Source organism: Helianthus annuus, chromosome 14, assembly GCF_002127325.2.
Source record: "Helianthus annuus cultivar XRQ/B chromosome 14, HanXRQr2.0-SUNRISE, whole genome shotgun sequence".
In the NCBI taxonomy this organism is placed as follows: Eukaryota; Viridiplantae; Streptophyta; class Magnoliopsida; order Asterales; family Asteraceae; genus Helianthus; species Helianthus annuus.
The window spans coordinates 74,157,937-74,173,745 of record NC_035446.2 but is presented as its reverse complement, the minus strand read 5'-3'; the positions used below and the strand labels follow the sequence as shown (position 1 = coordinate 74,173,745).

The 15,809-nt window shown below is 34.3% G+C and overlaps 1 protein-coding gene across 1 annotated transcript; it reads right to left on the bottom strand.

The window, feature by feature from the left end:
- Nucleotides 1–211: 211 nt before the first annotated feature.
- Nucleotides 212–5,638, bottom strand: LOC110906781 (wall-associated receptor kinase-like 2). The gene is made up of 2 exons (XM_022151859.1): nt 5,185–5,638; nt 212–1,380 (listed from the first exon to the last, which is right to left on the bottom strand). The coding sequence occupies exons 1-2, from the start codon at nt 5,636–5,638 to the stop codon at nt 212–214; spliced, it is 1,623 nt and encodes a 540-aa protein (XP_022007551.1).
- Between the last annotated feature and the right edge of the window lie 10,171 nt (nt 5,639–15,809).

Sequence of the window (15,809 nt, the reverse complement as noted above, 5' to 3'; positions counted from 1 at the left end):
ATGTATAGTATAGAATAACAATGCAACCTTTTAACAGAAGTGTAACACAAGCCAAATTAATAACAATGGTGATTTATGAAAATACTCAAAAGGAAGATTCAAATACAATGGTTTAATCTAATTGACGTTGCTCAGGTTACGACTCTGATGCATCTGTGTTTTGTGTTTTTGATGAATTTATGTTCACATGAACACCTATCATGTTTTATCATCATCCACTATTGCTATCATTGAAACTCAAGAATGTTGATGATGACTCTCCATATGGTGACAACGACAAATATTCCTCCCCATACAAAATGGGCTTGATATTTGTTTGAACCGTAGAGGGTATGTGAGATGTTCGTATGGATTCTAACTTCATAGCTACTTCTTTCATTGTTGGCCTATACCTCCTTTTCAGATTCAAGCATCGCATTGCAAGGTTAGCTAGTGCCAAGATCTCATCCCTAGTACCTTCCTTTACGACCAATGCATCCAAGATAGACATAACATGCCCTTCTTCCATAGCCAACACAAAATATGTAGCTAAACTTCTGTTTTCACCAAATCTCGTAAGGGAAATTGGTTTTTCTCTTGTTAACAGTTCAATCAAAACAACTCCAAAACTATAGACATCACTCTTTTCAGTGAACTGACTAGATTGAAAATACTCAGGATCTATGTAGCCAGCCGTACCTTTGACTGAGGTAGTCAAATGAGTTTTATCTATTGAGACGAACCTTGAAGTTCCGAAGTCGGAAACTTTGGCTCTGTATTTGTGATCCAAAAGTATATTGCTCGTTTTGATGTCCCCATGGTATATTGGAATAGAAGTTGCTGAATGCAGGTAGGCAAGTGCTCCTGCAACCTCTGTAGCTATTTGCAATATCATGTTCAAAGAAAATGGGAACCCATTAGCCTCACCATGAAGACAATCATACAAGGTACCATTTGGAATGAATTCAGATATGAGCATAGGGACGTCTGTCTCTAAGCAACATCCCAACAATTTTACCACGTTTTTATGATTAACTTGGGAGAGGACGACCACCTCATTGATGAACTGCCCTAATTGGCTTTCATCAACAATACTTGATTTCTTGACCGCCACAATCCTTCCATCGACCAACATCCCTTTATAAACTGTACCTTGACCTCCTCGACCAAGAATTCTGTTCTCATTGAAGTTGTCTGTGGCCTTCTCTAACTCATGAGTTGTGAAAATAATAGTTTTATCAACTAAAGACGGATCAGATTCTTCTTGTTGTTTTAGAAGTAAGCCACCATTACGTTTAAAGAACCTCTTTCTTAGTCTTTGTTTTTTTGTTCTCTTGATCACCTTATATAATACATAGCTGATTGCAACAAGAAAAAATACACCAATGCTTACGCAAACACCTGTATGAATGGAAACCAATAGAAAACAAAAGTTACTAAATAGACAGCGGTTCTCTTACAATTAAATGGGTATAAAGGCTACATGTTATTCCCTCTAACATTGGAAATTTTATAAGCTCATAGGGATACTTAATAAATAGTTTTAAAAGTTTCTTTGAGACTTCGAAGATTTTGTTGCAACCATCTTTCATTGTATAAATCTATTGCTCCTCTCTCTTGTTGAAAAATTGCACCCTCAAACAGAGCAAACTGACGAAGGTTAATGAGGCATTGGGTGTCCACAATAAGACAATACTTTTCAAGGTATTTATTTCTCAATGCACTACATCAATTTTATTGTCGTTTTCTTATTAAAATTAGTGGATATGCATAAATCAACATATGATAGAGAAGATATTTCTTAAAACTAATTTTGTTTTGGTATTAGGAGTTTTTACACACTTATCGAGGTGCGAAACTTATTATAACAAATTTGTGCTATCTACTTCCTTTTTGCCTATGCTAAATTGTTTCAAACCATTTACAAACCAAGAGCAAAAGTGTAACAACCCAACTAAGTCGTGCTAGAAGACCATCCGCTTTACGCTTGATGGGTTGTACATCCAGAAACTCACAATTTTATTTTCATCCAAAAATTGATCAGCCATACAAAACACATCCATGTAGAGAAAGTTTCCACCCCTCACAAGGGAGGTGTTGTTCCCCTTTTTAACCGATGTTGGGCTTTCATATATAACCCCTTAGGGAGCCCTAGTTCCTCACTGGCACAAAAACCAACCCCTGGCTCTTATACTATTTGTAACAACCCAAGTAAACTATGAGGATATTGTTTGCTTTGTCCTAGATTGAACTTACACCCACGCTCTAGCTATTCATTTGTTGTAGATCCTAAAAATGTAGTTGCTCGATAATCATTGGGTTTGCGTGCTCCATTATCCTTCACAGCAAATACTCCATTCATAAGGCCGTAGAGGTGGATAAACATTTTGACAAGTTTAAGTTGGTTGTGGTTTTTGTTCAGGTTTTGAACTCACCATAAACATGTAGGAAATCAGGTTTGTTTGCGAACAGGGATTAGGAAGGTTCGAGTGACTCAAAAGAACATTTGATTTTCAATAAATATAATGATATGTGTTTTGTATTACAAGTTCCAATATAGTAACGATCTAATGAATAATGGAAGAATGATTGATCTGACTTATGTAATAGTTGCACTTTAGCCGTAATTTGGATAGGGAATTTACAAATATAACAACAGGACGTATAAAATGCTATAAAACAATTATTCTTTCATAATAAATATAACAACAAAAACTAATTCTCCACCATTACCATAAATACCAAAATCATCACCCAATATTACCAATAAGTTAAGACATTGTTAACGACCTTGTCGAAGTCTACCATCAAAATATTGTTCCCTAAAATGTAAGGGGCCTTCCAAAAGAAGTACCAAAGTCTTACAATATGTCATTCTCTAAAACTAATTTAGTGCTTCTTCTCCAAGAAACGAGACAAAGTAAAAAAAAAAAAAAAACAAAAACAAAAAACAAAACTACCATTTACCCTACTACAGATCTAGCTACAAAAGTTCCCATCAAAACCACTCTTAGCCAAGCTTTAAAGCACTATATTAATGGATTGTGGACCCCTTAGCCAATAGCCAAGCTTTTAAGCAATATATTAATGGATTGTGGACCTAGCATGAGAGGTCGTGGTGGAAGATGAAAGTCACACCAACATGCTTGGAACAAACATGGTAACTACTCTAACCCGCCACTCAATACCTATTGGACTAATTACAATTAATCATGCTTCTAATCAATCAGATAACTAGAATCATTGTGAGCCATCCCGCTATGCATGATGAATTTAGCGTACTTATTAGAAATCACACTTGGTCTCTTGTGCCAAGGTCTCTAGAGGCATATTTTTATTACAATGATATGGATATCAAGCAAAAACAGAAACTAAATGAATGCTTAGAAAGAAGCAAAGCAAGATAGATGGTTGGTGGGTGTTCTCAACAACAAAGATTAGACTATAACGATACTTTTAGCCCTAGGTCAAGTTCGTAATTATTTGAGTTGTACTAAGTCTTTCCCTCACACAATCTTTCATCGATAGTAGATTCAAAAAATGTATTCCTTTACCGGCACCTTAATGAAACTTTTGTTGCACCCAACCCCCCTAGATTCACTGATCCTAAAATTTCCAAGCATGTATGTCGTTTCAACGAAGCACCTTATTGTCTCAAACAAGCACCTTGGGTTCATAACCATTATTATTCACCTTCAGAACCATTATTATTCTATATGTTGACGACATCCTCCTCATGACTTCTTCTTCATGTGAACTCACTACTTCTTTTACTCGCTCTCTCGGTAAGAAATTCTCCATGAGCAATCTTCTCCACTTACGCTACTTCTTTGGAATCGTCATCGCCAACAACAAAAAAGGATTATTTTGGCTCCCAACAAACTATGTCCATGAAGTCATAAATAAAGTTGTTATGTCAACATGCAACCCTACCTTGGGTGAAATCAAACTAAACTCTTAGCCGTCTTAGGCAAACCCTATTCACTATCTTGCTCTTGTGGGTGCTCTACATTACCTAACTTTCACACGACCAAATCCAACCTATTTTAGATATAAAAAATACATCTCTCTTCATGCATGACCAAGGGAGCCTCACATGATAGCCCTATACTGCATTAGTTAATACATTAGAGGGACTCTTAGTCATGGTCTAGCCTTCAAAAGGGGCTCACCATATACACTGACACCAATTGGGCAAGATGTCCCAACACCCTCCAATCCACATCAAATAATTGTGTATTCCTAGGGAACAACCTTATTTCTTTGTTATCCAAACAACAATGATGGTGTCTCAAAAGCTTGTTGACTTAAAAAGTCTCCTACTTGAGCTTCACCGTCTTTTTCAAGTAACTATTGGCTACTTTGACCATGTCAGTGAAGAATACCTCTCATCTAACCCCAATAAAGCATATTTAAATAGACGTAGTGATAGTGACTACGTGTTTGCCATGTTCCATCAGCTCATCGTTATGTCAACATCATCAAACAAGTCTATGGGCTCCAGTGTTCGAAGAACTTCAGTCTAGCCTCAACGTCCGCAAGAAAACAGTGGGGATTGCGGGGAATGATGCTCTAAATTTGTTAGATATATATTTAGATACTATGTATATTCATATTCATATGGGTAAATTACACTTTTCGTCCTTTATGTTTATACCAAATTGCAATGGATCCATTTTAACTTTTGAAATTACAAGAATCATCCTTATGTTTTAAAAGGCTTGCACTGTATGTCCTTCGGCCCTTGGTAAATTTTTATGATTAAATCTAGTCACGTGGTCAATTTCAATGAAAGAACATGCTTATTGAAAGCTATGTGGTGAACATAATGGAGTAGCGAACATAAACATATTAGTATATGCATGAAAGAATTACCTATAATGATTGAGGCCATTAAATGTTTTGAATCTTTAGCACCAACATGTTGACAACCATTTAATATGTTTGCATCACCAAAGGATCCCGGTAGACACGTACAATTGTAACTCCCTAAAGTATTAATGCAAACACCATAACAAGGGTTGGTTCCCAAATCGTTGCATTCATCGATATCTAACAAGAAAAGAAAACTTAAGTAGGCTACTAGAACAATATATAAGGCAAACGAAATTTGTATAAATTAAAGAGTAAATTACATAAAACATGCTTGTGGTCTTGTCCCTGAAAATCATAGTTTTTGACAACTTAAAATGAAGAATCACGTACCTTGACAACCTGGATCAAGATAGGGGTTACCCTCGTAACCACTATTGCATTTACAACGATAACCACCGCCATCTACATCATAGCAGGAACTGTTTCCTTTGCACGAGTTAACCTCAGTTGCACAACTTTCACTCGGTGCGATTACCCAATCAACCACAACGGGCATAGTGGACTCTATCCTCTTTGCAAAGTCTAGATAACTAGTGGATAAATGAGCGGCACCACCAAACTCAAACCTGCCTTCCTCAACAAGAAAGCAATAACCACATTCATTGAAGTGCCACACATCTGAGTGTCTTGTTAAGCTGTGAAGTGTAGTATTGTAATATAAGAGACGGTCGGGTATAGATGTTTGACAACATCCTATACCCGAGCATCGCCCATTAGGCACCACATCTACATTGCGACATAGTCCAAAACAACCACCCGACAACTCGGCTCTATTTGTCCCCATAATGAAAGCATAATCGTCACAACCAATGACTGTAAACTTGTTCTTTACCGAAAAAGTGAACACCCCATCTCCCCCTTGTAAGAATAAATAAATAACATATTTATTTATATATGGCCATTATAATCATTTACATTATATGGATCAAAATATATAACAATCCATTAAATAATTAGTTGGTAATTGTTGATGGGCCTTATTACCATTATTAACTAATTAGGGTTTCCTCCTGGGTGCATATATAAGGAGACTTATGTGGAGGTTAAGGGGTTACTCAGTTACACAATTACACCACCCCATTAGCCATAACATCATCACGAAACCTCCTCTCCTACAGCCGATACCCTTTTCGGTTTTCTTAGTTACCATCATTAGATTGCACCCTAAGGAGGAACCAGACCAAACTGACAACTATGTCAAACACTATTGCTGCATCTACATCTGGATTCTCTGTTGGCTTGTGCTGATGCAATCAAAGGTATGTTTTCATGTTTTCCTTCATGTATAAACAGAACTGAACCAACATGTGGTATCAGAGCATATGTTGATTAGTCAGTTCTGTTTTCGTATCCATAATTCTGGGATTGAAACTTGGAAAACGGAATTTTGAAACCTTATGAATCATAACAGCCGGTTTCGAGTCGGCCTTGTCCACTCGAGATCATTGTTTTCGGATAAAAGCTTAATCATATGTTTATTCGAAATTAACTGGTTTATGTTTTAGCCGAAATCTGTTTAGAAAATTATTAATTTTCAGGTTTCGGGTTCCAGAATTTTATGTTTTACTTTTTTAGGGTTCATCACTTGTTCTTAGAAAATTCGAAAATTCTATTATGTTTTGGAATATGATTCGGATTATTAAGTGTTTTTCCTGTTTTTGATCTGTTTTGTCCTCTAAAGATTTCGAAAAACTGTTATTAGATAAACAGATTATGATTTTGAAATATTTGATAAAATTAAATCTTTATTAAAACAGGAAACACTATCATAAAATCCCTTAGATTTCGAATTTTCGGTTATGATATCACAATTAACAGCTGTTGACGAGGTTGCTACTCGCAACCATAACGTCATTAGTCGAGACCGTAGTTGCGACTCGCAACCATAACGTCATTAGTCGAGACCGTAGTTGCGACTCGCAACCATAACGTCATTACTCGAGACCGTAGTTACGACTCGCAACCATAACGTCATTACTCGAGACCGTAGTTGCGACTCGCAACCATAACGTCATTACTCGAGACCGTAGTTGCGACTCGCAACCATAACGTCATTACTCGAGACCATAAGGTTGCGACTCGAGACCGTGGTTGCGACTCGAGACCTCATCATGACTCGAGATCTCATAAGATATAGTAGTCGAGACCATGGTTCCGACTCGTGACAACAAGGTTGCGACTCGAGACCTCATAACTGACTCGAGATCTCATAACTCAGTCGAAACCTGACTCGAAACCTCATTATTTTAGGCTGTTTAATGTGAACTAAGATTTAGCTCGGGGCTCCGCCCCGAACCCCGTGCGGGGGCACGCTGTCCCCCCGAACCCCCCAGTTCGATCCGCGCTAACGGGTGGTTTGCTATTAAATGATTGGTTTTTGTAATTATTTAGTTAATTAATGAGGATCAAATAATGTTTTACAAAACCAAAAATGGCTTAACTTGAATGAGTTTTGATATATCATTTCTGGCCAAAGCTGACTTGATACATCTACTTATCATCCAAGTATTACGAAAGCTATGTTGTGTGTGCATCATAAGCATGAATGTCTTTATTTCTGGCCAAAGCTGATCTAATTCATTCATAGATGTCATACTCAACAAGTGCATAACTAAAGTGTTTGTCTCAATTTCTGGCCAAAGCTGATTTGTTTCAACCACTTTGCACATATGCTTAAATGATTACACTTCTGGCCAAAGCTGTTTTGTCTTCGTTTAAGTAGAACTTTAAGTAGTCTATTATTTTGATGTTAGTAATAGACATATCACAACCTCTTCACATAATGATCCTTATATTAATGATCCTCAATTAATTTTTGTGATCATTTTGTCTGCCTTATTCTTAGTACCCATTATTTTACTCACTGTAATTTTCTTCTATAAGTCTATATCTAATCCACTTTAATTCTTGAATCTAAAATGTTTTGTTTTATTTAAAGTTTCTATAAGAATTAGCTCTTAAAATTAAATCTTTGATTATCTCTTAAGACACGATAATTCTATTGCTCTCTTCTGATAAAGCGCTACAGAAGAAAAGTAGAGCATGATGATTAGGATAAATCGAACATGATGTCTCTTATGATAATCAAGAACTCTCTAACATAATTGCTATCACTAAAGTTATTCCAGATTAAGTTTTTTCCTAAGACTAATCTATAATTGTGGAATAATCACAAGAACTCCTAAGGTGCATGTCTTCATTTAAAATTATCAATTATAAGGTTCAGTGGTATATGTGAATATATTATAATGTCCAATACCATGACCCATAAAGTTAAGGGCTTACGCATGAAAATAAGTTTTCTTTTGTACAATTTGATGCATTATAAATCAGCTATAACACTCAAAAGTACCAAAGTATAACGAGTGTGTTGATAAGCAACATATGTACATAGAAATAAATGTTTGAAACTGGAAAATAAGATGTTATTCACCTTACAACCACTAAAACCTTAAGAGAGGATTGTTCTAAAGTCCATAGACAAATTACAAGTGTTAATCCCAACGTTAAGGTTCTTCAAGGGAAAATCTCACTGCATAATTATGTCATTAGACTAGGCATAAGCAACGAGACTATCCATTATTCTAAAGAACAGTTGGATAAATTAATTAGATAGAAACTTACTAATGATATTTAAGTCTGATAATTTTAATATTCCAATTAACACATGATTAGTTGACTCTAGTTCCATACGTTTCCTTACCAGAACTCGACAAATAACTAACATGAGAGTTAGTGACAAAATTAAATGTTAAGACTATAAGAACCATAATGAACAGTCTTCCAACAACGCTTTACGATACCTTATATATTCTAGAGATTAATCAGAATACAGTATCATAATTAAGCAATGTTATGAAGGTTGTGAGGTTTGCATAGTCAACATAAAGTCACACTTATCTTAAACTCTCCTCTTATTTGTTCTAAATATCTGGATAGAAACATTACTAAGATGAAACTAGATGATACCTTATTTTTCACAACCTTTGTCATCATGCTAACGAAAATTTGACAAAAGGAAAATGAGACTTATAAATTTCATCCATTAGAACCAAAATTCATGAGAAATCATGACATGGTTAATGAGGATGATTTTTCCATCTAATCTCATTTTAAGTGATTTTAAATCATGACGTTAAAGCCCTAAAATATGACTTGGCTTAAGGAATAAGCATGGGTCCATCATAAGTCATTCATTGACATTCGTGGAACTTATTCCAAATGGAATATTCAGACATAATTCATTTATCATTGAACAGACTATCAACTTGTATCTAAACTTTTGTCGCATATGGCACACGATCTTAGAAGAAATCTATTCATATATATACTTAATAAGATTTCTATTAGATATGTCCCTAAAGTTTCTTATGAAATCTGGACATTAAAGAAATCAAATAAAGTCTAACGTATATGTGATAGGTTCCTACGTCACGTAGCTCATTGAAACTTCTCTTGTAGCATTCTAGAGATATTAAAGATCAGTGGGAGCATTAAGTGTCTTAATAATAACTTGCAATAGTTGCAAGAGGTGGGGGAGTGAATCTTTTAAATTTACACCTCTTGTACAAGACATTGCTCCATCACGACACTGTTCTATCAAACCTTATCTCCTTAAATCTAATGCTACTCTTACAAAAGTTTCATTGTTGCTTAATTGTGGGCACATTTAGATTTCTTGCCTAAACTAACATAATCCTCAACAAGAGAAACTACAACGACTAACGTCATTAACTTGTTTCTCTATTAGAATTTGTTGGTCGTTACATATTGACCCTACGCATGCTGAGTTCCTAAAGTTTTCTAAGGTCGGTGGGAGCAGTCAAAGTCCTTATCATGTTTTGCAAGGAATACAAGAGGTGGGGGGAAGAGTGTCATTAAATTTCACTCCGAATTTAACTCCGATTACACCTCTTGTATACCATACTGCACCAACCCTTACAACTTAGAATGAAAATGATAGCAACCTAACCAAGAGCTAATCCATAAAACTGAAACTTCTAATGAACCCAATAATCAACTCAGGAGGTCATCTAGGTTTAAAAGCCTACTAACTTTGATGATTACATAACCTCCCTAATTGAAGTTGAAATGGATTTTGGAAAACTTTACTGATCCTATCTCTTCAAATTAAGCCATTAGTGTCAATCAATCTTCTGAATGGAATAAAACAGTTTTCTAGTAAAACTGATTTTATGTGTTCGTGTAACGTTTGGGTTTTGATTGAATTACCTAAGAGTGTTCATAAATAAATCAAATCCTAATATAAGCGTTAAGACACAAAGAGGCATGATTGGTTGTCAAGGTTTGTACTCAGGAAGAGATAAATTATTAAAGAATCTTTATTACATATCTAACAAAAGATTTCTTTGAGGATCATCACTGTTCTAGTAGCTTATAATAGTTTAAAGCTACATTAGATGAACATTAAAAGAATTTTCCCTAACAATGGCTGACACATTTACATGTTCATTAGATAACAACCTAAAGTTTTAAACTGAAGGTTAAAGAACACTTTATTTGTAAGCCAATAATATCCATGTATGGGTTAATGCAAACATTATAATGTGATGAAAAGCTAACGTAATTATTTTCATCAAGAATCAAGTGGATTAATGAACCTACCTCAAAATGAGTGGGAGCAACTAAGATAAACTTGTCTATATAGATGATATTCTCTTGACAAGTATATGTTACATAAGTCAAAGCATTGTTAACACAAACTTTGATATAATATAGATCTCAGAGATGTCTCTTATGTAATAGATATCATAACGTACTGAGATAGACCAAATGGGATATTAGTTTCGTTCCATAAGTTTAACATTAAATGGGTCCTTACATATGTAACAAACAATACTGCTCTCCTTAAGAGGATAATAGGATAAATGAGATTATTTAGTTACGCTTCATTAATTGGAAGCCTTATGTAAGTTCAAGTCTATACTCGTTTAGATATTACTCACATTGCAACACACTAGATATGTCTAGATTAATGTGTAGCATCTAATGGAGTATTACAATATCTTAAAAAGAAACGAGAGACTACAATTTAAAGAAGAAGTGAGAATTAAAACCGGTTTATTACTCTAACTTTGAGATATTCAAAGATGATAAAATGTAATTTCGGGTATATCTTTATGTCAGCAGACAAAACCTGTTTTATGGAGGAGTCATAACGCACTGATATTAACAACCTAAGTTATAAAGACATAATATAGTCACTAAATGTTGTTGGAAATTTATCAGTGGACTCATAAGTTTATTAACTCCATATAATTAATGTTTTGAAGAATTAGTGTGATAAAGTCAGCTACCATAACTCCTTGAACAGTAACAGTTCAAGAGGTGCTGCATTAAGTTTCGATACGCAATTAATTATTCGTTTATGAACGAATTGAGGAAACTAAGTTTTGTATCGAATACATTCATGATATGCTTAAGGATCCTATAACTGAAGGGCTATTACCCATAAGTCTTATTAAGAGAGCTCATAGACGGGTATTAATTAATAGTCGTGCGCAATTGCATATCGTACTATGAATGACTAAGTATTAGTTAATTTTCCTCATCGGTTTGATTTTGTATGTCTCTAAGAATATGTCAAGCTAGCATAATGGCATATAGACAAATATAGTTACAAATCAAACAAAGGGCTTACGCGTATTTTGATCATAACGATTAGGTTTTAAATTAAGGCTATAGTATGATTAATGGGGGTCCTGAGTCGCATAATGATTCAACGGCTGTATTTCTCTGCTATAGTACTTGTTTAAGGCTAAAATGAGTGTTAACTCCTGATCAGGCTTATCTAACACTCATAGTAAATGATTACTCGGCCAAGTGGGAGAATGTAAGAATAAATAAATAACATATTTATTTATATATGGCCATTATAATCATTTACATTATATGGATCAAAATATATAACAATCCATTAAATAATTAGTTGGTAATTGTTGATGGGCCTTATTACCATTATTAACTAATTAGGGTTTCCTCCTGGGTGCATATATAAGGAGACTTATGTGGAGGTTAAGGGGTTACTCAGTTACACAATTACACCACCCCATTAGCCATAACATCATCACGAAACCTCCTCTCCTACAGCCGATACCCTTTTCGGTTTTCTTAGTTACCATCATTAGATTGCACCCTAAGGAGGAACCAGACCAAACTGACAACTATGTCAAACACTATTGCTGCATCTACATCTGGATTCTCTGTTGGCTTGTGCTGATGCAATCAAAGGTATGTTTTCATGTTTTCCTTCATGTATAAACAGAACTGAACCAACACCCCTAAGTCAACCGATGATCTATATTCACTCACAACCCCGCTTTGGTTGTAACATCCATAAGAAACCGTAGTAAAGATGCGCAACTCTATATCTGAAATGTTGTATATTTCGAGTTTGCCATCTCCAAGAAACAACTTTGGAGGTTTATAAGAAGTGTCGCATGTTAGGTGGAACGAATTGTCTAGGGAACATGCGGTGCCAATACCAAAAGGGTAAGGAACCGTCACATTCCCGCACTGGGTTGGACAACCTGGTTTGGCCGTGTTGTTTGTGGTAGGCATAGCACCTCCCACGGCCATTGTGAAAGGAAATGTAAACAGAAAAAGAATGAAATGAAGAGACATTACAACGATTTTTTTTTTCTTTTGGCTGAAGGAAGTGTTCCATTTTCTGTTATTGATGCATCTATTTAAATGCTTTACAACTTGTGTTATGGTTTAATCATTAATGACATACGTACGTTGACATGGGATACATCATGGTAAAAACTTTGGTCTTCGGGGAGACTATTAAATGTGGTGAGAATAGTAGCCATATAAATATGAACCATGAAATTTCTTCGTGTTTGCTTTCAAAATTAAGTTATGAAAAAATGTCAAACCCAGGTACATGCTGTCAGATTTGCCAGCATTCAAACATGAAATAACGACTGGGACCTTTGACTTGGCAAGTGTTCATAGAAACAGTATTTTTGATACTTGCATAAAAGACTTGTAACTTGTTAGTTTTGGAATTTCCATTAAGTCGTGGCTCGTTGGCTAAGTCAAACTTTAATAGGGATCGACATAAAAGTGCTTTTTAGTTTTTAACTTTTAGTTCCAGTTGCAAAAATAGCATAGTATTTATTTTTACAATTAACCGTATTGATGACTTGTATACTCCTGGCAACTTCACTAATCTTACGTAAAGCTAGATAAATCCTAATTTACCCTTTGTTTGAGATTTAACCCAAGACCTCCTGCTAAAACGTAAAAACCTTTACCAAGTGAACTACTCTCACATTGCAACTTTACTTGTATGGGTCCTATGTAATTAAAACATGTAGCCTATATTAATTCAACCTGTCATATTTACGCCAACCGCGTAGCAATTGGTACGGCAATTTGAAATGATATATCTGTATTTTGTAATATTTAAATGGTCAGTATAGTTTCTTTTTCTAGATTTTTTCAAATTTTGCTCCTGGAATAATTGAATATATGCACTACCTTTGATTTACAATGCCATTCGATTCTAAGGTTTTTACATATGTGTAAATTAGTATTGTTTACATACATTTTGCTCCTGGAATAATTGAATATATGCACTACCTTTGATTTTCAATGCCATTCGATTCTAAGGTTTTCACATATGTGTAAAGTATTGTTTACATACATTTTGCTCCTGGAATAATTGAATATATGCACTACCTTTGATTTTCAATGCCATTTGATTCTAAGGTTTTTACATTAGTAAAGTATTGTTTACATACATAGATCTGATTTTATGAAAAAAGAACTTATTTTGTGCTCTACGTTTTAATTTGGATTTTTTTAGTACTATATTTGGTGAGTCAGGATATATACTAGAACGTTTATTTGAGTAGAAAGTTTAGAATGTAATCTTAACCATCTATTTATTAGTTAAGGGTTAAGATTTTATGAGTTAAACTAAACAAAAATATGAGACGCGTGAATTTGTTTAGCGATGTTCTAATTAATCTAAGTCAATAGTTTCTCTCTCCTCCAACCTCCCTCATTTTTTAAACGTTAATAACTCTTTCATACCACATTATTTATTTATAAAAATTGCACCATAAAAACGAGCATTTTTTTATTTTTAAAACGAGTATACTATTGCAAAAAATCGAAAACCCAGATACGTAAAACGCAATGAACAAAAAGCACAAAAAATAATTAAATTTTTTTTTCTAAAACGCAATGAATAAAAAAACAAAAAGAACGTGTTTTTTTTTTTTTTTTCTAAAACTCAATGAGCTAAAAAATGAGGTTTTTTTTTTATAAAACGCAATGGACTAAAAACATAAAAATGTATTTTTATAAAACGTAATTGACTAATAACATAAAAAAAATGTGTTTTTTCTAAAATGTAACATAATCTGAGCATGTATTGCAGTGGTGTGTGTTGCAAGTCGGATTTTTTAACTTTTTAAGATTGTTAATATATCTAATAAGATATTACAAAAATTATATAAATGGTGAAGGTGTAGTGGTGAACAGATGGTGCATGGTTGTGGTTGTTGGGTGATGGCGGCAACCGGCTCGTGGTGGTGGTCGAATGGACTGAATCTGTAGAAAGAGAGCGTTAAAGGGAGATGGTGTTTTAGAGAGAGAAAATGAGAGTGTAAAGGTTATATATATATAGGATTAGGTTCAAGAGTGAACACTAGTGTAGCTTGCGAACTGAGTGAACTAATCCTGGCCATACACGTGTGTAGATCAATGGCCAGGATTTGATTTTGAAATACACTAGTGTATTTTACGATTTGATGATGAGATCCTGGTCATACACGTGTGTAGATCAATGACCAAGATTTGTTCACTCAGTTCGCAAATACACTAGTGTTCACTCTAAAACCCCACCCTATATATATATATATATATATATATATATATATATATATATATATATATATATATATATATATATATATATATATATATATATATATATATAGAAACGGGATCAGAAGAAAACGCCCTAAAGTGTGAGAACGTATCCTGGCCCAACACGTGAGTGGGTTTTTGTCTTTTCAATCTTCTTTTATTTCCCAATTTTGTGTAACATGTTGCTTCATTTTTGGCGTCTAAGATTATTTTGGCGTTAATTATATTCATTAACTACTTGGCGTTTTATTGTTTCTTGGATCTGTAACGTTGAATTAATTATTTTTGTTTCACATAGATAATTTTTTTGGCGTTATAGCGTTTCCCTGGTCATTTTTTTGGCGTTCGTGGCGTTGTTAATAATTCATTATGATTCATTAATATTTTCATAAGATTACAATAAGACCAAATGTTTTTAACGGCGTTTAGTCAACTTTTTTGGCGTTTAATACATTAACAAGCTGCTTTGCCAGCATCCGTTCTCATACTTTTCATATTATTGACGTTTTGGTGTTTGTAGTTTTTGGCGTTTTATATAATAATGTATTTTATTAATAGAGAATTAGATTACAAACAACAGATAATTAGATAACAAAACAATAGAAAATGAAAAAAAAAATAAAAATGGTAATATAATTTCTCATCCAAATCTTCACTGACATCAGCCTCTTCTTCTTGAATTTGTTTTAGCGTTTTGAACCTTTGAATACCTTAGCTAGATGCCAACTTTCCTACATAACGCCCGTCTTTTTAGACGAAGCTTCTTAGTGGCATCCTGTTTTTTGATGTGATATTTTTGTTTGTTGACATGTCATTGAAGATCAACTCTTGCTTGAATGCTATTTATAATAATGGAGTCAAAAATAGCATTTTACATTGGTATTGATCCCTTCATGCCATGCATGTAGTCATTAATAACAAATCTCACATGATGACATATCACTGTCACCAGTCTCTTTTACTTAAATATTTGTCCATCTCATTCAACAAAAGCTTATAGAGATACGCATCTCAGAGAAGAATTCATTCACTGAAAGCTTTGCCATCTA